The sequence below is a fragment of the Mesoplodon densirostris genome, chromosome 6, assembly GCF_025265405.1.
Source record: "Mesoplodon densirostris isolate mMesDen1 chromosome 6, mMesDen1 primary haplotype, whole genome shotgun sequence".
In the NCBI taxonomy this organism is placed as follows: domain Eukaryota; kingdom Metazoa; phylum Chordata; class Mammalia; order Artiodactyla; family Ziphiidae; genus Mesoplodon; species Mesoplodon densirostris.
Window position 1 is genome coordinate 10,355,655 of NC_082666.1, and position 24,632 is coordinate 10,380,286.

General features: G+C 44.4%; 1 protein-coding gene across 2 annotated transcripts; it reads right to left on the reverse strand.

Moving 5' to 3' along the window:
- Positions 1-666: 666 nt before the first annotated feature.
- RABEPK (Rab9 effector protein with kelch motifs) lies at positions 667-20,486 on the reverse strand. Of its 2 annotated transcripts, XM_060100434.1 has the most exons (8): positions 20,399-20,485; positions 18,873-18,937; positions 15,498-15,655; positions 11,084-11,236; positions 6,613-6,774; positions 3,643-3,792; positions 1,260-1,409; positions 667-977 (listed from the first exon to the last, which is right to left on the reverse strand). In XM_060100434.1, the coding sequence occupies exons 2-8, from the start codon at positions 18,923-18,925 to the stop codon at positions 688-690; spliced, it is 1,116 nt and encodes a 371-aa protein (XP_059956417.1). In that variant the 5' UTR covers positions 18,926-18,937; positions 20,399-20,485; the 3' UTR covers positions 667-687. The 2 variants fall into 2 exon arrangements, with proteins under 2 accessions (XP_059956417.1, XP_059956418.1); XM_060100435.1 differs by lacking the exon at positions 11,084-11,236 and having other exon boundaries at positions 20,399-20,486.
- Between the last annotated feature and the right edge of the window lie 4,146 nt (positions 20,487-24,632).

Genomic DNA, 24,632 nt, shown 5'->3' on the forward strand with positions numbered 1-24,632 from the left:
AAATATGGTCAATAAAGGGCAGGCTATCATGCTAACATGAAATCCAACTCAGCCCCAGGATAGGTATTTTATAGATGGGCAAGCAGCTGAAAGGTTAACTTGTGGAACTAGGACCTGACAGTGTGATAGTTTTACTCTGAGGCCTGGACCTCTGCTGCGTTGCCCAAAAGCATTTGGACAGAGGGTCTTCAGGCCAACGTCCATACAAACGTTAAAAATGACCTGCAGTGCTACGTGCAGTGGGATAGGGCATAGTGGGGACAGATAAGGGCCAGGCTTTGCCCCGGTCCCCAGTGGCTCTCAATACCAAGAGCCAACAGTCTGCACCTCTTTCTGAGGAGCAGCTAATGAATATTAAAAACACTTCAGCCTGTGAATGTCCACTCCCTAATTTCTACAGCTTCTGTTGTATCTAGCAATTAGGATTTCTGCAACATTTTTGTGATTAGTATTCTTAATAATCAGCCAATGTATTACTCAGTTACCTGGGTTGTATTGCTGGTAAAACCCTTTATATAATAAGAGGTTTTTGCCCTGGGCTATCCAGTTTATCTCTTTACCTACCAAAGTAGGTAAAAGCCAGAGGGATATATAGTGCAGAAGATTTTGGAGGTATGAAACAACTAAGGTTTCATTTAACTTTTCTGAAAGTGATTGACATTTAAAAGTAGTAAAAATGTGGTTTTATTAATCGACTACAGTCACAATACAATCGTTATAGATTTCCCCTTCCGTATTCATCCCACCAAACACAAAACAGAGTAGTGTGTCAGTCTGACCTTCGTGAGAGTCACCACCTTGGGTTACTCCTTTCTCAGTGGAATCCCCTTTCTCAGCAGCACAGTTTAGAGTGGCAGAATTTGAATCTTCTTTCTCAGAAGTACATGTCACTGGCCATGGAATGATACACATGGAATGGTCCAATCGTCCAGGGGGTAGAAAAGTATCAAATTTAAGCAAGGTCCAATGCTGCTTTTCTATTTTGGAAAAAAAAAAGAAAAGGGTCTGTGTTAAGAAATTTCCAGAAATGCTCCGTGATGTGCTGTATCACCTGAGCCCTAACAGAAACAGGAAATAAAAGGGAAAAACCCCTAATGGCACTGTTACTGCTTTGATGATGTCATTTCCTAAAAGTTTGGTTGTCATTCTTTCGGATTTAGATGTGGAGGGACCAAAATCAAAGACCAAAAAGCATTGTGATACTTTTCAAAGAATGGTCACATTTGCTTAAAGATGCACAGTGAACAACACCTGCTCACCTATGTGATACTGGTACATTGTGCCCAGGGCTCCAGTGGGAGTCATCCCTCCAAAGATATACAGGTGCTTTCCTACCGCCACAGCTGAGTGGGCAGCACAGCCTGTGGGAGCTGCCCCAGTGGGACTTAGCTTCTGCCACTTCATGTCACCTGCCAAGAGATAGAAAGTGTTTAGGTACAACATGGCCTAGACTGCGGTTTCAAACTTAACCTGTCAGACTCCTGCAGTTTGCAAAGCAATCACTGAACTTCATTCACTGAGAGCTCTGAGAGATCCTATAGCAAGGTTTGGGGTGCACAAAAATCACTGGGGACTGAAATTCTGTTTGGCTAGTCCAGGGAGGGAGGGAGGGCCTCAGTAATCTATAATTTTAACAAGCATCCCAGGTGATTCTGATGTGGGTGGTCTTTGGAGCACACTGAGGAATGTGATCCAGTCTTTGGTGACCATCACCATTAAGTATTTTGGAGCCCAGAAGTAGGTGAGGTTCCAACTGTGTGTGTGTGTAAGCATGCCTGTATGTGCACACATGTGCATGTTTGAAATACAGTTCCTTAGAAAGCAACTTTGTGAGTACTGGCTAGACACTTTAAGTATCTTGCTTACTTCATTCTCTTAATAGCGGTATGCAATTGCTATTATTTCTGCCTACCTTCTTTCTTCTTAAAGATGAAGAAATAGGATTAGAGAGGGAAAGAGACTTGTTGGAGATCCCACAGCTAGCAGGTGGCAGAGCTAGAATTGTACTCAAGTCTGACTCCAAAACCTGTGTTATCTATGCTGTAATGTGCTGTCTCAGCACCTATTTCCAACCTATTTCTGCAGGTAGTTGCAACTTTTCAGACAAGAATTTAAATGAGGCAGGGTATCGCTGGATTTTAGGTTTTAGAGAACTACCTGGGCTGGAAAGGAGGAAAAATAGTTAGGAAGTAGTTCCTTGCACAAGAGAAAAGGACTTTCTTTTTTAAAATAAGCATTAAGGGACTTCCCTTGTGGTCCAGTGGTAAAGAATCCACCTTCCAATGCAGGGGACACAGGTTTGATCCCTAGTCAGGGGACTAAGATCCCACATGCCCTGAGGCAACTAAGCCCATGCGCTGCAACTACTGAGCTCACGCACCTCAACTAGAGAACCCCCGTGCCACAAACTACAGAGCCCACGCTCTCTGGAGCCCATGCATCACAACTAGAGAAGAGAAAACCCACACGCCACAACTAGAGAGAAGCCCGTGCGCTGCAACGAAAGATCCCACATGCTGCGATGAAGATCCTGTGTGCCGCAACTAAAACTCGATGCAGCCAAAAAAATAATTTAAAAAATTAAAAAAATTTTTAAAGAAAAAAATAAATAAAATAAGCATTAAAACTCTGTTTGACTGCTTGCAACGAATGCTTCTGTGAAGATATTTTCCATCTGTCAGTTCAAGGCAGGGGTCCAGCAACTCAGAGTTGGAAGGGAGAATCACCCAGTCCAGCCAAATATCCTAGGCAATGCAGGAATCCCAGCCAGTGTCAGCTGGCCTCAGATGTCACCAAACCAGAGAACCTATTGTTTGGCAAGGTAGCCCGATACACTGCACAGCAGTTCTCATGCATTCTGCCCATAGTTCCAATTCCTATCATCTGGAGCAACGCAGAACATATTCATTTGTTCATCTGTCCACTTTTTTAAAAAATATTTTAAATTTTTTGGCTGCACTGTGCGGCATACAGGATCTTAGTTCCCCAACCAGGGATTGAACCCATGCCCCCTGCAGTGGAAGCGCAGAGTCTTAACCACTGGACCACCAGGGAAGTCCCTATCTGTCCACTCTTAACAGATATGCACTCATCACTCATGACCTGCCAGACACTGTGCTCAATGCTGGAAATACACTGGCGGAAGAAAAGAGACAAAGTCCCTGCCCTAAAGGAGCTCATAGTCTGCAAGAATGATCCAGAAAGAGTCCAGGCTCTCTAGGGCACATCAGCCCTTCAGACACTCAAAGACAATTCTCATGTTATCCCTAACTTTCCTTTTCTCAGTGTTTTTAACAATTTAGCGTGACAGTTCTGGTTGTCCACCTCCAGACCCGCTCTAGAAGTTATCCATGGGGTTAATGGGTACTGCTTGAAAGAAATCCAGTCGGGAAACAAAAAGCATAATGAATTTTAATGAAAGAGCAGGGTTGTTGGAAGGATAAGAAATAATTAATGGGTAGGTACATGGCAAACAGAAATACCTGCTTTTATTGTTATTATTATTTCTCATTATTATTCAGGCCACATTTCACAGAATCTAGTGAAGATTCTGCTGGCTGGTCAAGAGCAAGGCTCTAGTCAATCAAAGCTATTTTATTTAATCTTAAGCAGATAAGCCCCCATGCTCTCCACCCTACTTACTGATATCAATGCAATGGAGATCATCATAGAAATTGTCCTCTGCCAAGCCTCCATGGATGAAGAGCTTTGTCCCTGCTGCCACCATCACATGACCATGCCGGGGGGATGGAGGTTTTCCAAGTGTCTTTGGTTGTGACCAGGTCAGGGTACCTAGAAAAATAAATTCAGTGACATTAGATGACAAAGCTATGAAGCAAGAACCCGAGAAATATACCCAAGCCTCACCTCCCAGCAAGCAGAGATGCTCCAAGCAGAGAGGGACCTGGGGGGTCATTCACTGCAACTTGCCAACCCAACCCAGGCCTCCCTCCATCCACAGCCTTTACAGCCTCTACTGGTACACATCCAGGGCTGGAGAATTCACTGCCTAATATGCCTGCCCCTTCTACTGGGCAATAAGGAACCACTTCTTGCTTTGAATTAAAAAAAGACCTCCCTTAAGTTTCTTCAACCTAGAACTGCCCCAGAGTTAAAAAGAATGAGTCTACTTCTTCTGGGACAGGCCTTCAGAGTTTTCTCTTTTTTAAGACAATATTCTTAATTGATTTGCTGGAACAGTGGGGAAAAAAAATAGACTACTTTTAAAGTTAGCAGGGCCTCCTGAAGTGGTTGTATAGGATAATGGTTAGAGCATGGGATTTGGAGTTAAAACCAGGTTATTTCATTGAATAACTATGTGGCCTTGCACCAGTTAATTCTATAAGCTTCAGTTTCTATAGTTGTAAAATGAGGAGAAATTACCTGATAATACCTACCTCTCAGGGTTGAAGTGTGGATTAAATGAGATAATATATGGAAAGCACAGGCACAGAGAAAGTACTCTCAATACATGAGAGTTATTAATATGGGTATGATCCAAATAGTGCAGATGTATTTTACGTGTTGAAAACCCTTCATATCTTCAAAATTGTACATATATAGAATTCAGGAAAATCAATCATTTCAACATACCAGATAAGTCTTAAAGGAGTGCTACAAAAATTATCTGACACAAAAGCCTGCCAAACAACTTATCTCTGAATTACCATTTGTGACATGCCTGAAGGTTGTTCAAGGAGCCCCCAGAGTTCCAAAGATTACAATTTGATATAATCAGAAAAAGTTTATGCATAAATATGTTTACCACAGCATTGTTTGTAATAGAGAAGAATTGGAAATAGCCTAAGTCCATCAACAGGTGAATAGGTGAGTTATTGCTACAGTCATGATAGAATACTATGTATTCATTAAAAACATTGAAAAAAACTTTGTGATTACAGGTGAAATGCTTAAGTGGAAAATACAGGATACAAATAGTATACCTAGGGCCTCCCTGGTGGCGCAAGTGGTTGAGAGTCCGCCTGCCGATGCAGGGGATACGGGTTCGTGCCCCGGTCTGGGAGGATCCCATATGCCGCGGAGCGGCTTGGCCCGTGAGCCATGGCCGCTGAGCCTGCGGGTCCGGAGCCTGCGCGTCCGGAGCCTGTGCTCCGCAACGGGGGAGGCCACAACAGTGAGAGGCCCGCATACCGAAAAAAAAAAAAAAAAAAAAAAAAAAAAAAAAAAAAAAAACAAATAGTATACCTAGAATTATCTCTGCTATTTAAAAAAAAAACCCACCATAGTTGTACTGAAATGTTAACAATTTTGGGGTGATAGTATTTTTTATATATATACATATATATATACATATATTTTTTTCTCTTAGTTTTATATATTCAAAACCAATATTATTTAAAAATTTAAAACTGCTTTAAAAGAATCACACAGTTCATTCTTTCTGGATAAAGTCATACTGTGACGTGTCTTAATTCTTAATTTAAACTTTGTAAGTTTGAAATTTTGCTTATTGCCTTTTCTCAAAAAAGGCTGCAAAAACACACATGAAAATTATTTTTGTCACATGCTATTTGTAAAGTATTATTCATAAATGCCCACTAGTAAGAGGAAGAAATGTAAATAAATACTACTTAGACAAAAATTTGGCAAGAGGTCTCACAATTTTTTTTTTGAGGTCTCACAATTTAAAATGTTCATACCATTTTGACCCTACGTAATTCCACTTCCTAGCATCTAGTCCATATTAAATGTTGTAACATGTACAGAAATTAATGTATATATTCACTGTAACACTATCAGCAAAAAAGTCAGTCAATAGGAAAATGACTGAATAAATAGGGATTCCCATAGAAAGATATGCTTTGCAAGGAAATTTCTGACTTAGGAAAGATCCATGATGTGTGATTAAATGAAGGAATAATAATGATAATACAGTGATTATTTATTAGGTGCTTCCTACGTGTCAGGCACTGTGCTATGCACTGTATCACATTATCTCATTTAATCTTTCCAACTCTTTGTGGTAGGCACTATTACTATCTCTATTTTACACATCAGCAAACTATGGCCTAGAGAGATTAAGAAATTAGTCTAAAGTAATACAAAAACTAGATGTCAGATCTGGTCCTGAGTCCCTGTCCTATGGCTTCCAAGTTTATACTTTCAACTAGTACTAAGATTTACCCTTAGACCTGCAAAAGTAAGAGGCAGACCAACATTTATAATTTAATAATTCTATGTGTGTGTTTTAAAGTTTTTATATAATTTCAAAATCCATAGAAAATTCATAGATGTTCATAAACACATGTGCATATGGTTTATAATTGCACAGGAAAATCTGGAGGTAGACATTACGAATGGCTAACAGTGTTTACCTCTGTCTGGGGAGTGGGAAGGAAAGGTGTAAGGGGCAAAATTTTACTTTTTTGCTTTATTAACTATACTGTTTAAATTGATCAATTATTCCTTTTTAAATGCAAATTTTGCTATGGGTAGAAGATATCAGCTAAGAGATATACTGAAGAAGTCTAGAAGTGAGACACACAGCCAGGTTGTCATTTTCTAACCTCTGCTTCCTACATCGGGTAAGCTGCAGGCCGGGGTAACCCCGACCAGGTAAGTGGCAGCCCCAGGGTTCCCCCGAGTCCATACTTGCATCAAACACATGCAGCTTCACATCCTGCACAGGCTGGGCGCCTCTCTCTCCGCCCCCAAAGACATACAGCTGGTTTCCGATGGTTGCCGATGACGTGTGGAATGTTCTTGGGGATGGTGGTGGGCCGGTCACCTTTGGCATGGTCCAAGTCCTCGTTTCTGGTCCACAGAGAAGGTAGGTATCTAAAACACCCAGGCTGAGGGGCCTCTGACATCAACTCTGGGGCTGGGCAAGGTCACTTTGCAAACCCCAATCCTTAAGGCGGACAGTGTAGGTCTAGGCGGGGATCTCATGCCACCAAATTCAAGGAGGGGTAGGGGGTAATACTTAGAGTTTGCCCAGATAGACCCAAATCCCCAAGATTGAAAGCCACAAGTACAATTCAGAATGAGGCCAGGGAGGGTGGGAGGGAGGGAGATGCAAGAGGGAAGAGATATGGGAACATATGTATATGTATAACTGATTCACTTTGTTATTAAGCAGAAACTAACACACCATTGTAAAGCAATTATACTCCAATAAAGATTAAAAAAAAAAAGAAAAAAGAATGAGGCCAGTTTGTTTTTGGAGGCCTTCAAACATCCTCTCTGAACCCTATTCCCCTTTGATGACTGACTACCCTGCCCTGTGCCCATTCAGAGGAGCCCAACAGCTACTAAAATTCATTCCCACTAGATGCAAGAAACTAAATGTGCCAAGTTTCTCAGGATATGTGGCCATTAAAAGAAAGTAGGCAATATTATTACAGTTTCAGTAGTAGCAGTAATTGTCCCTACTACATAGTAAGTGCTAAATAAATACTAGTTTCCCCATTTTACAGATAAGGAATTGAAGCAGAGACAGATTAAGTCACTCATTTAAGGTTACATGGCTAGTAAATGGCTAAGTTGGGATTCAAATTCTATTTCAACACCACCAAGATCTATGTATTTTCTACTCTTCTGACTTGAGAATAAACTTTCACCACGTGGGTAGGTGTACAGAAGCTTATTTCTTTCCAGAATGAAGCATGAATTTTATAGAAACACAAGCAGTAACTGAGTACCTCCCCTGTGCGGAATCATTGCCCTGAGCACTCTGCCATCCCCACTATCCTCAGTCAACCCTGGGAGGCGGATGCAAAGTATCTCCACTTTGCAGATGAGGGAACTGAAGCTCAGAAAGTCTAAATCCTTTCTCCCAGGTCACAGTGTTGGTGAGTAGTAGAGCAGGGCTCTGAACACAGATCTGTCAAAACTCCCATACTTATTCCACTACAACACACAGGAATTCTTCCTCCCTCCCTTCCTCCCTCCCTCCTCCCTCCCTCCCGTGCCACATGGCTTGTGGGATGTTCGTTCCTCAACCAGGGATTGAACCTGACCCCACGGCAGTGAAAGTGCCAGGGAATTCCCAGGAATTATTTCTTGACTGGGAAATTCTGTGCCTTTTGTAAAGGTCTTCATTCAGTATACAAAGTGGCACACGAAACATGTGTAATATGTGTAGGACTCAAAACATGAACCTGGAGACCAAACAAGTCTCAGCCTATATCCAAAACATAATGGGGACTTTCCTGGTGGTCCAGTGGTTAAGATACCATGTTTCCGCTGCAGGGGGCACGGGTTTGATCCTTGATTGGGGTACTAAGACCTTCAAGCTGCATGGCCAAAAAAAAAAAAAACCCAAAACAAAGCATAACATAATTGTCTCTATAGCTACAGATCTTGGATAGCTTTTGGATTTTAGGGGGAGTTAGAAGGGGCACAACCTCCAGGGTCAGAAGATCCTGGGATGGTGTGGCTGCCAAGCTAAACGTTAGCACAAATAATACAAAAGGAGTCCTAAGCCAGCTGAAGGACTCGCCTTAGTAACAAAAGCAACTAATGATTCACCTACCTCTTTCATATTTCTTAGGCATGGTGTCAAACTATACTTTCTAGGAGAGAAAAAGGATCTGGTGGAAAATCAATTCCTTTGACAAAAGCTTTCCAAATTCTCACTGTATTTTATTTAAATAGATGCCATCATTGAAAACCAAAGGAACTGATCTCCATCCAATCTAGAACTGATTTCCATCTGTCGAACCATAGCTACATCAACCACAACAACAATTATTGAGCATTAAGTATGTGCCAGATTTGAGTTAATTTAAATTCTTGCCAAACTTAACAAGGTAGGAACTGTTACTATCCCAAAATGACAAAGACCAGCTGTTGTAAAAATAAATCTGTTATCGATAGAGGGAACTGGACAAGAGTTGACTGTTATGTGAAAAATGTCCAGATTACTAGTAATTAACAAAATGCATATTTAAACAATTAGATACAAGGGTTTCTTTGCCTATCAAATTAGCAGTGCTTAAAAATGATAAATTCGATACTGGTCAGGAGTGAAACAAGAACTATTAAACACAGTTGGAGAGGATAAGTTGAAAAAAATCTTTCTGGATAGGGAATTCCCTGGTGGTCCAGTGGTTAGGATTCTGGGCTTTCATTGCCGTGGCTTGCGTTCAATCCCTGGCTGGGGAACTGAGATCCCGCGAGCCACACAGTGCAGCCAAAAAGAAAAAAAGTTAAAAAAAAAATCTTTCTGGAGAGCAATTTGATAGTATGTACTAAAAGCCTTAAAGTCCAGTGTTTTATCTAGTTCTTTTATTTCTGGGCATGAGTTCTAAGACAATAATTTTTTTTTAAACATGGAAGAACTTTTTTTTTCTTTTTATTTACTTATTTTTGGCTGTTTTGGATCTTCGTTGCTGTGTGTGGGCTTTCTCTACTTGCAGAGAGCGGGGGCTACTCTTTGTTGCGGTGCGCAGGCTTCTCATTGAGGTGGCTTCTCTTGTTACGGAGCACGGGCTCTAGGTGCGCGGGCTTCAGTAGTTGTGGTGAGTGGGCCCAGTAGTTGTGGCTCGCAGGCTCTAGAGCGCAGGCTCAGTAGTTGTGGCACACGGGCTTAGTTGCTCCGTGGCATGTGGGATATTCCCGGACCAGGGCTCGAACCCATGTACCTTGCATTGGCAGGCGGATTCTTAACCACTGCGCCACCAGAGAAGCTCCTAAGGCAATAATCTGGAATACAGTCAATGATTTCTGAACAAAGATGTTCAATGCTTTGTTATTTATAATGATAAAAATCTGAAGACAACATATATGTTAAAAAAACAACAACAGGGGGATTATGGTATTGTCATAAAAATTGAGGGACTCCCCTGGTGGTCCAGTGGTAAAGAATCCACCTTACAAAGCAGGGGATGCGGGTTCGATCCCTGGTCAGGGAACTAAGATCCCACATGCCACGGGGCAACTAAGCCCTCGCGCCTCAACTAGAGAGTCCGCGTGCCACAAACTACAGAGCCCATGTGCCCTGGAGCCCATGCGCCACAACTAGAGAGAGAAAACCCACACGCCACAACTAGAGAGCAGCCTATGCGCCACAACGAAAGATCCCGTGTGCCACAACTAAGACCCAATGCAGCCAAAAATAAATAAATAAATAAATAAATCTTAAAAAAGTGTGATGCAGCCATTAAAAATGATTTCAACAAAGCCTTATTAATAGGGAATTATTTCTGTGCTAATTATGAAATTAAAAAGAAAAAGATACAAGAGTGTAGTGGTGAAATAGGATGATCTCAGGTTTATAAAAATGCAGAGAAAAGACAGGAAGTACACAGAACTGTTATTAATAGCCTTAGGTCACAGGATTGTGGATGGCTTTTGTCCACTTATTTACACTTTTCAAATATTTTACAATGAATATAAACCATATTTATAAAGAGAAAAACAAATAAAAATGTTTTTAACTGACAAAAAGTCAGGTCCACCTCCCATGGGTGGTTCAGCAACATCCTTGCAGTAGTGATGTCCCCAAACTGCTTCCTCTGTGATAAAACTGCCAGTGAGACTAGTCAGGAGCTTTGCACTTTTTGACTAAAAGAAACATACTAGGAGGATCTAGATCAGGGTTTCTTAACTTTGGAACTACTGACATTTTAGACCATATAATTCTTTATTGTGAGGGGCCTTCCTGTGCATTACAGAATGTATGGCAGCGTCTCTGGCCTCTACCCACTTGATTCCCTGCCCCGAGGTGTGACATGGCCAACTGTCCCCTGGGGGGCACCATCGCCCCCATTTGAGACCTCCGATGTAGATGATTTGGGTTCTAGCCTGCCCCAGTCCCTGGCTCCCTGGTGACTTTAGGAAAGTCACTTCCCCTTGTGGGACCTGGGTTGCCCACTTGGCATAGCTTTTCTCTGAAGCCTCTTCCAGCTTCGGCTTTTAAGAAATGGATAATTTGTACACGTTACGAGGAAAACAAAATGTAACTCTATTATTTTCAGATTCTGCCAGAAGTTAAAATTTCTATTTTCTATGAGGTCAGCAAAGTTAAATGGATTAGTCAGTACAATCCAAATGGGCTTTGGTACAGGAACTGGAATTGGATTTATTCATTTTGGTAAATAAATAACCTTTGGCTACTTACCAGGATTGAGAACTTGTAGGCAATTTCGATTTCCTGACTGGTCGGCACCTCCAAACACCCAGATGCTGTGAGGTGTGCAGGAGGGAACAAAGCTGGCATGCTCGTACCGGGGCAAGAGGCCCTCCGAGGTGGCTAAATCCCACTGGTGTGTTCCTAGAAAACATTTCACCCAGTTCCTAGATTGGGGCTGCCAATGGCTTATACTGGTTGACAAACTTGGGGGAGGGTACTGAGGAGAAAAGGGTCAAAAGCATAAGTGAACAACCATCAGATCACTTAAAGCGAATGTGGTCGACCTCCAAAAATTTTTATATCAGACACTTGGTGGGGGGGGCATCTGATTCATCCATAAACCCTCTTCTATGGGAACTGTCCCCACTCTCCCAACCCCAGGGATAGATCCCAGGACACTTTGTTGTACTACACCTTGACTTTCTAGCCTTAGCTGATAGGGTCAAAGGTAGTCATTGGACCCAAAATGGGCCAATCAGATCCTTTCTCCCAAGAATTTGGAATTCAGATAGATTTCTGGGTTTGGGTGGCGATCTTCTACCATGTGAGGAGAAGGAGAGAAAGCCAAAGTATGTGGAAGAGAAGAATGAAACATCTACATAAAGAAGCAGATCTCTCCAAAGAGAGAGAGGGAGGAAGTAGATGGTTTTTGACAGCTTTCTAATTCTTGCTTCCACTTTCTCCTGAGGCTAGGCCAAATCTCCTGCCTTTGGATTCTCTTTCTTTCTTTCTTTTTTTTTTTTTTTTTGCTGGTTTAAGAGAGTTTCTATTACCTGCAAGTAAATGACTTCTGGCTAAAACAATTTCACAGACTTAATACCTAACTTATTAGTTATTTTAATTAGTAAACCACTTACATATGACCTTTACAGGCATTATCTTGTTAGATCATTACAAGTGCCAAGTGAAGCAAGTTATTATCCCTGTTTTATGGGACACTGAAGCCCAGATGGTTTAGGTGGTTTAGCCAGAGTCACAAAGCTAGTAATAGGTCACGAAAGAATTGTAACTGTACTAGACAGCAAGCTTCTTGAGAGCTGAAAGAGATTTAATTTACCTTTGATTTCCTAGTGCAGAGTATAGAAATTCAAATGCCTACAGAGGATTGGAGGAAATTGGAGAATGAGAGCCCCAATGATAGGTGGCAGCTCAGTTGCAAAAAACTGTCACCATGTAGACATACAGGCATACGGATGTCAGATCTTCCAAGATTATCAAGAGAGGCCAAACCACTTCAAGTTTTACATGTAGACTTTCCTTCACATTTGGTTAGTAAACAACTGAGATCAAAACAATACACAGGGGCATCCCTGGTGGCGCAGTGGTTAAGAATCTGCCTGCCAATGCAGGGGACACGGGTTCGAGCCCTGGTCTGGGAAGATCCCACATGCCGCAGAGCAACTAAGCCCGTGTGCCGCAACTACTGAGCCTGCACTCTAGAGCTCGCGAGCCACAACTACTGAGCCAGCGTGCCTGGAGCCCGTGCTCCGCAACAAGAGAAGCCACCGCAATGAGAAGCCCACGCACCGCAACGAAGAGTAGCCCCCGCTCACCACAACTAGAGAAAGCCCACGTGCAGCAACGAAGACCCAACACACCCAAAAATAAACAAAATAAAATAAATAAATTTATTTAAAAAAACAGCAACAGTAGACAGCAACGTTACACATGGACCTAACAAAACATGTAACAAAACACCAATTTTCTTCTGCCATTGTGTGGTACATAGTAGTCACTCATTCATTCATCCAAATACTTATAAAGCACCTACTCTGTGCCAGGCACTGTGGTAATGGCTGGGGATACAATGAGAAGCCATATAAATGGACAGACAACAAACAATCACACGTGAAAAGGGCTGTGAAGGGGGATAAAGATGGGAAAGTACAGGATACTATGGAAACACAGAGAGCGGTTGTGTCGTTGTGATTTACATTAAGAAATACATATTTGGTCTTCATCTGTTCCAGGCACAGAGCTCTGAAAATCCCTGTGCCAACTTAACTGATGAGACTGATAAAGGTGTCTTTTATTATTGATAACAAACCCCCTGTCAACCACACCTGAGTATATGTTAATGAGGTGACTTTTGGAAAGCCACTAAGGATGGGAGCTGGTTGCCAGGGGAACTAACCATGACATTACAGGGTTAGAACTTTTCAGCCCCAGACAATGCCCCCTACCCCCATCTCCGGGGAGAGGAGAGAGCCACCAATGGTCATAACTTACTCAATTATCCCTCCACCAAAAAGGAGGGGTTGCAAGAGCTTCCAGGTTGGTGAACTCGTGGAGGTATTGCAAAGGTGGGGCACCTGGACAGGGCACGAAATGCCTCTTCCCGCATACTCTGCCCTATGCATCTCTTCTATCTGGCTATTTTCCTGAACTCTGTGAGCCTCTCTAGCAAATTAATGGAACCTGAGGCGGGTGACATGGGAACCTCCCGTTTATAGTTGGTCGGTCAGAAGCACAGGTGGACTTGTGACTGGCATCTGAAGAGGAGCAGGGAGAGCCTCGTGGACTGAGCCCTTCACCTGTGGAATCGGATGCTAATTCCAGGTAGAACTGAACTGAGTTGTGGGACGTCCAGCTGGTGTTGCAGAATTCTTTGGTGTGGGGGGAAATCCCCACACATCTGTCAGTCAGAAGGGAAGCACAGAAGACTAGTGTTGAGAGGAGACATGGGAACAGAGAAGGAAAACAGAAGAGTCTCTTCTTTACAGTGGCAGTGCCTAAACTAGTCCTAAACTAGTGGCAGATGTATCAGGGCAAGGTTCCTGATGAAAGTGTCATTCAACTGGGATCTGACAGATGAATAGTAGCCAGATGATAAGGAAAAGGAAGAGCCTTCCAAGCAGAGGGAACAATACAGTAAGTCTCCTACACACGAACCTTTGAGTTGCAAACTTTCAAAGGTGTAAACGTGCATTCGCATGTCCAAATCACATAAGTTTGTTCACATGTCTGGCATTATCTGTAAAAGTTGGGTACCTAGGCTAACTTTGTTGGACTTAAGAACAAATAGGACTGGCTTCCCTGGTGGCAGAGTGGTTAGGAATCCGCCTGCCAATTCAGGGGACATGGGTTCGAGCCCTGGTCCAGGAGGATCCCACATGCCGTGGAGCAACTGAACCCGTGCGCCACAACTACTGAGCCTGCGCTCTAGAGTCCACGAGCCACAACTGCTGAAGCCCGTGCACCTAGAGCCCGCACTCCACAATGAGAGAAGCCACCGCAGTGAGAAGTCCGTGTACTGCAATGAAGAGAAGCCCCTGCTCGCCGCAACTAGAGAAAGCCCACGTGCAGCCCACGCGCAGCAATGAAAAAACCCAACTCAGCCAAAAATAAAAAATTAAGGAAAAAAAAGAACAAATTGGACTTACGAATGCGCTCTTGGAAAAGAACTCATTCTTTTTTTTTTTTTTTTTTGCCGTACGCGGGCCTCTCACTGTTCTGGCCTCTCCCATTGAGGAGCACAGGCTCCGGATGCGCAGGCTCAGCAGCCATGGCTCACGGGCCTAGCCGCTCTGCGGCATGTGGGATCTTCCTGGACTGGGGCACGAACCCATGTCCCCTGCATTGGCAGGTGGACTCTCAACCACTGCGCCACCAGAGAAGCCCAAGAACTCATTCTTATGTAGGGTATTTACTGTATATGCAAAGGGTTGGAGACCAAAAGAGTTCAAGGAACTGAAGGATATTCAGTGGAGCAAGTGTGGGTTTGGGGGAGCTAAGAAATGAAGTTGGGGATAGCCTGAAACTGGGGAGTGACATGATCAGATTTATATTTTAGAAAATGCTCAGCTAAGCATGGAAAATGCAGTGTACAGGAGGTAAACTTGGAAGCAGGCAGACCAGTGAGGAGGCTGTTTTAACAGTCTAGCTGAAAGATAATGATGCTTGGACTACAGTAGTAGCAGTGCAAATGGACAGACATGGATGAAAATAAGAGATATTTAGGATTTGGTGATTAATTGGCTATGTGGATAGAAGAGGTGGAGGCATCAATGCCTCCCAGAGAAATAGTTGATGAATGAATGGCTGGTTATCCAGGGCTCCATATGGACTCTTTCCCCCAAATCAAGGAGGTTTTGGTTGGGTAGATATATTCCTGGAGTCTGTTGAAACCTTAGGGACCTCTCAGTGACATTCATTTTCTCAGAGAAAAACCCTACTGTCTGGTCTGAACTGATAGTCTTAGGAATGGTCATGGCCGGCAGCACAAAGCCCTGCTCTCTGGCCATATAGGGCATGTGCTCCGCAGCTGCTGATCTTTTTTATTTCTGGCCACGCCAAGTGGCATGCAGGATCCCAGTTCCTCGAGCAGGGATCAAACTGCAGTGGAAGTGCAGAGTCCCAACCACTGGACCGCCAGGGAATTCCCCACAGCTGTTGGTCTTACCCAGATCTATGGTGTGCACATCTGAGAAGCTCCTGCTTGGGTCTGCTCCCCCAACAATGAAGACCTTCCCTCTCTCGGCATCACCAACAGGGGGTAAATATGAGCAGCTATGGCCAACCCGAGCACAGGGGCTGTCTCCAACCGGGGTCAAGGTGTACCTGCCAAAGGGAGGGTATATTCAGGAGGCCTGAGCAGAGAATAAATGCAGCAGTATGTTCTTTGCATTCCTCATGGAACAGTCACCAGAATGAAGGGTCTTATACATACACAGTCATTTTAAATCATGTCCAGCAAAGCAGCATTTTCCTAATTAATGAACAGTACCTTCCCTTTGCACATAACCTTTGAGTTTTCAATTTTGTCACTACTTTCATCTCACATTAACTTAGTGGGGATGCCCTGGGCTAGTAATTGTTCCCATTTGGTAGAGGGGGAAACTGATACCCAGAAATGTCCAATGGTGTGTCCTGGCACAGGATGGTAGTTATGAACATGATTTTCAAATTCAGACAGACCTAGTTCAAGTCCCAGATCAAGTGCTTTCTTGATGTGTGCCCTTTTGGAAGTCACTTTACCTTTCTGAACCTTAGTTTCCTCATTTGTAAAATGAAGACAGCAATAGTTCTCACCTGTGAAGAATGAGATGCAATCTTGTAACATGGCAGGAAGGACTCAGTTAATGATGGCTAGAGCTTTATGTGTAATCACATGAGAACAGCCCCAGAGCTCTTGCCACTAGCCAGTGATGCTTCCCTCTGCCATGTAATATTCTCTGTCATTCACTGATTCTTTTTTTTTTTAAATTTATTTATTTTGGGCTGCACTGGGTCTTTGTTGCTGTGCATGGGCTTTCTCTGGTTGCAGCAAGCGGGGGCTACTCTTTGTTGCGGTGGCTTCTGTTGTTGCAGAGCACGGGCTCTAGGAGCCCGGGCTTCAGGAGTTGTGGCTCGCGGGCTCTGGAGCGCAGGCTCAGTAGTTGTGGCGCACGGGCTTAGTTGCTCCACGGCATGTGGGATCTTTCTGGACGAGGGCTCAAACCCATGTCCCCTGCATTGGCAGGTGGATTCTTAAACACTGAGCCACCAGGGAAGCCCCATTCACTGATTCTTAAGAGCTTTTCCAGATTACTCATAAAGCTCAACCTGATGGAAGACAAAACTAGGACTTTGAAAAATCAAATACAGGATCCATTCATTCTACTCTGTAAAGTTATTCTGAATGCTGACTGAGAAAGCACACTTCTTCAAGCTTTCTGGTTGGAAAAGAAAACTCTGCAGCTGTTTTTCAGGCCCAGTCTTTTTTTTTTTTTTTTTGCGGTATGCGGGCCTCTCACTGTTGTGGCCTCTCCCGTTGCGGAGCACAGGCTCCGGATGCACAGGCTCAGCAGCCATGGCTCATGGGCCCAGCCGCTCCGCGGCATGTGGGATCCTCCCGGACTGGGGCACGAACCCGTGTCCCCTGCATCGGCAGGTGGACTCTCAACCACTGCGCCACCAGGGAAGCCCCAGGCCCAGTCTTATCTGACCTCTCTGGCATTTGGTACTCTTGGCTCTTCCCTCCTTCTCATACCTTTCTCCTGACCTGGCTTCCCCACACCCATTCCATTTGGTTCTCTATCCACCTGTCTGGCTGCACTTTCTGTTTCCTTCTCTGACTCCTTTTCCTCCAGCTTTCTCCCAATCCTCATGGGTTCTCTTCTTCTCAGTCTAGGTTTGCTTGCCTGATCAATTTTTCTTTTCTTTTTTTTTTTTGTGGTACGCGGGCCTCTCACTGTTGTGGCCTCTCCCATTGCGGAGCACAGGCTCCGGACGCGCAGGCTCAGTGGCCATGGCTCACGGGCCCAGCTGCTCCGCGGCATGTGGGATCTTCCCAGACCAGGGCACGAACCCGTGTCCCCTGCATCGGCAGGCGGACTCTCAACCACTGCACCACCAGGGAAGCCCACCTGATCAATTTTATATGTACTGATGGCTTCAATTATCACCCATCTACCGTACATGTTCATCAGTGACTTTCAAATCTCTATTTCTTTTCCAGATCTCTCTTCTGATGTCCAGATTCACACATTCCACATTATCACCTGAATGACTACTAACCACATACCATGCATGCTGCTAACTTCGCTACAACCCTGGATTCACTAAACTTGCACAAAATCCCTCTGGGGACAGTACTATTATCATCATCTGAGGTTTACAACTGAGGACCTGAGGCTTAGAAAGGTTAAATGACTTATTCAAGAGCACACAGCCATCCAGCTACATGGTGCATAAGACAAAAGAAGTCCCTGCCTTTACAGCCCTGACAGACTGGTTGGGAAGAAAAACATTAAACAGATAATTTCCAAATATCCATTTCATTTCAGTTGTGTTATAAAGGAGTACAGGATATATACAGGATATATAGTATGAGAACATATCACAGGGGGACCCTACCCTGTAAGGAGAGGTAGGTGGGGACAGGGCTGGTCAAGGAAGACTTCCTGAAGGAGCCCCATTTGAACTGAGATCTGAAGTATGAGTAGAAGTTAGCTGGGCAAAGAGAGGGACAAAAGATCGGGGGAAAGGATGATCCAGGTAGAGGGACCAGCACATACAGTCCCTGAGTGGGACAGTGCAAGCCACATTAAAGGAAGAGAAAGAGAACAAAGGCCGAGTAACGGGACTTGCGGTTGGAAAGACAGGCAGGGACAGATCACGCAGGGCCCAGTGGGCCATTTGAAGGACTCTGGTTTTTATCCTAAGACCAATGGAGAGGCACAAAAGGTTTTAAACCAGGGAATGCCATGATCAGATTTATGATGCGTAGAGAACAAGAGTGGACGCATGGAAGCCAGGTCAGGGGCTCTCCTCCAAGGTCCTGCAGAAGCATTGCCTCCTCTCTACAGCCCTCTGTGAGCCCTGCTTCAGCACTGGTCACTGTTCCCCCACTACACTGAGACTATTCACCTTTGTACCTGCAGCACCTACACAGCGGCTGGCCCTGTCAGGCCAGTGTTAGTTGCTGAACGAAGGGTTGGTTGAACAAGCGCTCAAGAAATAGTGAAGGCAGTTTAATCCAAATCCAATTCCCTGAAAATCTTAAAAATGAGTCAGAGCTTAGGGGAAGACACAGTGTTGGAGCTGAGGATGCCAGATGGTCAGTGCCTTACTCTTCCTGGCAAATGGATTTTAATAAAATCAACATCTGCTCTGTGATAATTATTGCCCCACTACCTTTCCTCTGAAGACCTTCTCAGACAGTTTGAGTCTAATTACCAGAAACCACAGACAGTTTCAACTCTACCCTTTTTCATAGATGATCATATATGTTAGTAAACTACTTATAAATGAAAAAAAAACTCATGTGTTTCTGTTTGAATCCTTCCTTACAGACCATGTTGCTTTCCTGGGCTTGTCTCCAGGCTCCAACACTGGCAGCTGTTTCATGGTGTCCTATGCCTAAGAAAGAAAGGTACTTTTTAGACATTTACAATTATCTTCTACCTAAAAAACACAGCAAATCAGGTTACTTGCCTCTTTAAAAATGTTCCTGTTGATGTACCAATTTCTAGGGCCTGGTTAATTTGAATAAGCATTACCAACCTTTTGATATAAACTTATATTTGAGAGGCAACTATCACACAACTTTCATAATCCAATTACAGAGTTTTTTTGTTTTTTGCCTAAAGTTTTCTGTGTCTGTGGTTTTCATGGGGAAGGGGTATATATCAAAATAATTTTCAGAGGTCATAAGGTATTTATGTTTATCAAAAGAAAACATTTTAAAAGGCCAAGAAATACTGAACCCTAGGATAAATCCTGGCCTCAGCATGACATTCAAAGCCTTCTGGTCTCAACCTTCTTTTTTTTTTTTTTTTTTTTTGCGGTATGCGGGCCTCTCATCGCTGCGGCCTCCCCCGTTGCGGAGCACAGGCTCCGGACGCGCAGGCTCCGGACGCGCAGGCTCAGCGGCCATGGCTCACGGGCCCAGCCGCTCCGCGGCATATGGGATCCTCCCAGACCGGGGCACGAACCCGCATCCCCTGCATCGGCAGGCGGACTCTCAACCACTTGCGCCACCAGGGAGGCCCATCAACCTTCTTTTCAGGAACTCACCTCTACAATTTCTTGCTATACTGAACTGTTTTTACTATCTTTGTTCCCCTAAAATGCCAGGCCCTTTCATAACTTGCATCCTGTGCTGCTTCCCTTACCTGAAATGTCCCTTCCCTTCCGGTCAACTAGAAAACTCCTAGTCAACCTCCAAAGCCCAGTTCAAATGTCCCCTCCTTAGTGAAACCTTCCCTGATTTGTTGCTTTCCACTTACATCCTCAAGTTACTTTATTCTCTACCTGAAAGTATCTATTAAGCTATCGTCATTGCAGGGATCACCCTGAATGTAGTCATCTATTTAAAACTCTCTAGATTCTAGAATAAATTCCACTAGACTAAATTCCAAGCGAGCTGGCCCTCTCGGATTCATTCAGAGAACCAACCAAGAGGCCCGGCATAGAGTAGAAGTGAGGGATGAGTCAGTGAAGAAAGAAAATGGATGAGATTTCTGGGAGGTGAATGGATAAATCCAATCTTCAGCCTAAGCCACTAACTGCTGTCCCCAAAGCCTAAAGCTCAGTGGGGTAAACTTCACCTGGACCGGGACTTCCAGCAGCCGCCCCTGCCAGGTCCATTCCCCAGTCCCATCCCCGCTTGGCAGCGCTAGGGGATATGAGACAGGGTCAGGAGAGAACAGGCTGGTTCCTTTCCGTCAGTGTGGCTGGGCCGGAGCCAGAGGAGGTCTCTCGAGCGCTTTCCACCCGGCCCAACTCCACTCCCTTAAAGGATGCGGCCCCCCCCCCCCGCCCCGCCCGGGAACGCTTCAAACCAGGGTCCCAGAGCCCCCCACCTCCGGACCGCATTACCTGCGGCGGCTTAGGCCAGTCCTGGGCCGTGGCTCCGCCCCAATAGGGGCGGTTCTTGGACCTTCGCCCCTCCTCCGGACCCCGGAAGAGCGCCGCGGCCAACCGCTCTCCACTCCCAGGGCTGGTTGCCCAGGGCGCGCCCTTGTAAGGGTGCCGGGAGGGGTCTTAGCGGCCTGGGTTCGACCCAGCTGTGTATTTCTCCAGAACTGAACTGGCCGGGTCGTCCTGGGGCCCTACCTCCCCGGCTGAGTAAGTAAGCCAGAGCTACTTGGAGGCGACTTACAAGCGAAATGCCAGGGGTTGGGCATCCAGTTAGGTGACCCAAATCCCTTGGGCTATTTTAAAGGAGCTAGGATATTTTCAGTTCCAGCGGTTGTTAGAATGGTTTCTGAAAGGGAGAGTTGAGTGTGCTTTCCTAGGTGTGAAATTTCCCTACGCAGTCTTTTTTAAATTTATTTAATTTATTTATTTTTGGCTGTGTCGGGTCTTAAGTTGTGACACGGAGGATCTTAGTTGTGGCCCGTGGGCTTCTCTCTAGTAGTGGCCTGCGGGTTTTTTCTCACTAGTTGTGGTGCGCAGGCTCCAGGGTGCATGGGCTCTGTAGTTTGTGGCACGTGGGCTCAGTAGTTGTGGCGCACAGGCTTAGCTGCCCTGCGGCATGTGGGATCTTAGTTCCCTGACCAGGGATCAAACTTGTGTCCCCTGCATTGTGTGGCGGATTCTTTACCACTGGACCACCAGGGAAGTCCCCCTGTTTAGTCTTTAGGCCTTTTCAAGCTTTGGTGCCCTAAAGAGCTGACGTATTCCATAATTCGCGTTTGTAACTATAGCAGGCACTATGGCGAACCAGGCAAACCTGGCCCCTGACCTCCTGGAGTTTACAAACTAGAGAGACATTAAACAGAAAAACAAATAACTAGGTACGCTCATAAAAAATGCAAGGAATAAAAAGTTCATCAAGGAAAGTATCTATTTTTGCGGAAGATAGTTTTCTCTGGGCCCCAGTGTCACCAGTCTGTAAAATGGAGCTAATAAGACTTCTGTCACAAGGTTATGGTGGGGAATACATGAGCTAATGTATATAAATTGTTTAGTGCCCAGTGACTGGCACAGAGTTGGTTGTATGTAAAATATAATGCTATTCCTAGGTGTAAATGAACTCTAGACACCAGTCCTGAGTGAGATGTATTCATCTGCATTACTGTGGTCTCCTTCATAACCATAGGTTCCCTGTGGCTTTCCTGAAAATGGAGAGCTGGCTCACCTATGTCTATGTTTTGGAGAACCCCACAATCAGGAGGGCTGAGTTGTTGTATCCTAGGAATTGGAGGAAACAGCTAAGGAAGGAAACCATAGGCACGCCTGCTGCAAAGAGCTATGGTAGCAGAGTGGGAAGCAGACAGACATACTTGGGTTCACATCCAGGCTCCCGCACTAACCATCTAACCTTGACATTTGGCAAGTTCACCCTCTCTGAGCTCTAGGTTCTTCATCTCTAGAATGGGAATAGTAATTACCTACCTCAGAGAGGGAGCAGTTGAGAGGATTTGATAGTACAGCTGAAAGGTGAACTTGGTAAATCTTTTCGCTACTTGAAACCATAACAAAAATTTATTGACAAGATGGAATTTGCAGTCTGTAGCTCTTTTTATTGCTCACATATCCTATTCCAAAGACCTGGAGTCTTTGTGAGTTCCCATGTTAATGGAAAAATCTCCACTGACTGTTTGCCAAAGAGGAGTTTCCTGCTCTTTCAGGAAAGAAAACTAAGGCCAGGTTGGCTCTGCCATACGTCCATGTGCATCTAGATGGAGATTTCTGCTCACAGATGCAGAATGCTCCTTCACCCCCTGTGTCTTTAGGCTAAATCCATTTCAAGGTGCCATGCTGGGGTTGCACATAAACAAGAAAAATTGGAAGAGGTTTGTGGGCAAAATAGCAACTAATTTTCATTGTGGGATCTATGCTTTTAGACTAGAAATCACTTTTCAGGAAGTGCTGGAAAGAACTTTGGAGATCTATTTTTAAACTGGAAATTGAGGCCCAGAGAAGTTAAAATGACTAACCCACATAAATGGGAGAACAGGAACCCAGATCTCCTGTTTCGTGCAAGGAAGACTAAGAACATATTCCAGTCAGCAAGCTCTGTACACTGTCTCTGTAACACACCACCCAATGTGTCTATCATCTCTTCTAAGAACTCACCCAACTGGGAATGTCAAGAGTGAGATTCACTGAATGAGGTAGGTCTGCAGGAGGGACCTTCTTACTGCCAGACAGTTTGGTAATGTGAGGACTGCCCCCTATTTTCACTGGAAGGGGATTGTCTTCATTACCTACCTGTTCACTGACTTATCAGCAAGGGAAGCAATGATGCTGGTGACACCTTCCTTTCAAGCACTTTATTGTTTGTAAAGAACGTTCATTTCCATCTCCCTATTTGTCTCCCTTCCCAATTCTGAGACGATATTTGAATAGGATTAATTCCCAGTTACTGGGGTTCAAAGATGAAAAGTGAATTGTCAGTTTTTCAGAGGACTGTAAAAAAAAAATCAAACAACAATAGCATCTTTCCCTCACTTGGGGTTTTTTTTCCTCCAAAAAACTCTAAGCATATTATCCCTATACTTTTTTTCCCCCTAAAGTCTTAAATCTTACCTCTTCAAAAAGGCCTTTTCTGTCCACCCAATATTCAGAGCTAACACAATGCACTCACTGTACACGACATTGTTTTAAACCCTTTCCATATATTAACTCTATTTAACCTCAGTACAAGCCTAGAAGTATTCTTGTCATCTCCATATGAGGCAAGCACTGTTATTATCACCACATTGGAACTGAGAAAAGTGGAGCACAGAAAGGATACATAACTTTGCCAAAGTCACACAGGGAGTAGTAGAGCCTGGGCTTGAACTCTAGCCATTTGGTGCTAGAGTCTGCACACTTTACCTCCACTATGTTGCCAACCTAAAGTAGGCGTCTTCTACTCCATTTTTCTTACAGCACTCCTTCTTTCCCTTTTCCCCCCTTTTTTTGCCATTAATCATACTTTGTAATTAATTCTTTCCTCATTTACATGTTTGTTATCCGATTGTAAGTGCTATAGGGCAGGGATCATATCGGTCTCATTCACATCATAGGTATTCGTTGAATAAATGAAGAAATCTATGCTTGTGAGCACCATTCTGTAACAGACTGTTAAAAATTAATTTTACTTTGAAACAATTTCATACTTACAGAACAGTTATAATACAAAGAACATCACCCAGAGACCTCAATAAAGTTTCGCCACATGTTGTCAAAATACACTTTAGGGCCAGAGGATCCAGTCCAGGGTCACTTGAACAACAAATATTTACTGAGCACCGGCTACTATTGGACTATATAACCGTCTCCTAACTGGTCTTTCAGCTGCAATCATTGCCTCCTACAGTCTTACACAACAGCCAGAGTGACCCTTTTATTTGTTTGTTTGTTTGTTTGTTTTTTTGCGGTACGCGGGCCTCTCACTGTTGTGGCCTCTCCCGTTGTTGGAGCACAGGCTCCGGACGCGCAGGCTCAGCGGCCATGGCCCACGGGTCCAGCCCCTCCGCGGCATGTGGGATCTTCCCGGACCGCGGCACGAACCCGTGTCCCCTGCATCGGCAGGTGGACTCTCAACCACTGCGCCACCAGGGAAGCCCAGAGTGACCCTTTTAAAATGAGTTAGATCATGTTAGTTCTCTGCTCAAGACTCGGCAATAATTCCCTATTATATCGAAAGTAAAAATCAGTGTTCTTTTCTCTCATCTCCTCTCCTACTCCTCTCACCTTGATCCAACCACACTAATCTTGCCATTTCCCAAAGATTCTAGACATGCTTTTGTCTTAGGGTCTCTGCATCGGCTCCTCTCTATAATTTGTCTCAAGTAACTGCATGGCTAACTCCCCCACCTCCTTGTTGATTCCTAAACATGCATCACTACATCTTCCTTGCTCCGTTTTTTTTCCCCCTAGCACTTACCACTTTTTTAAAAAAATTAATTAATTTATTTTTGGCTGCATTGGGTCTTCTCTGCTGTGCGCAGGCTTTCCCTAGCTGTGGCGAGTGCGGGCTACTCTTCGTTGCAGTGCACGGGCTTCTCATTGCAGTGGCTTCTCTTGTTGCAGAGCACAGGCTCTAGGCGTGCAGGCTTCAGTAGTTGTGGCACATTGGCTAGTAGTTGTGGCTCGCAGGCTCTAGAGCACAGGCTCA

Bases quoted from the DNA above. Each gene is read 5' to 3' on its own strand.
- RABEPK (XM_060100434.1), bottom strand. From the start codon at position 18,925: ATGAAACAGCTGCCAGTGTTGGAGCCTGGAGACAAGCCCAGGAAAGCA. The intron at 11,237-15,497 runs GTAAGACCAACA...AATGTTTTCTAG, and splicing joins TGTGCACACCATAGATCTGG to GAACACACCAGTGGGATTTA. The intron at 3,793-6,612 runs GTATGGACTCGG...TTATTTTTCTAG, and splicing joins GCTGCATGTGTTTGATGCAA to GTACCCTGACCTGGTCACAA.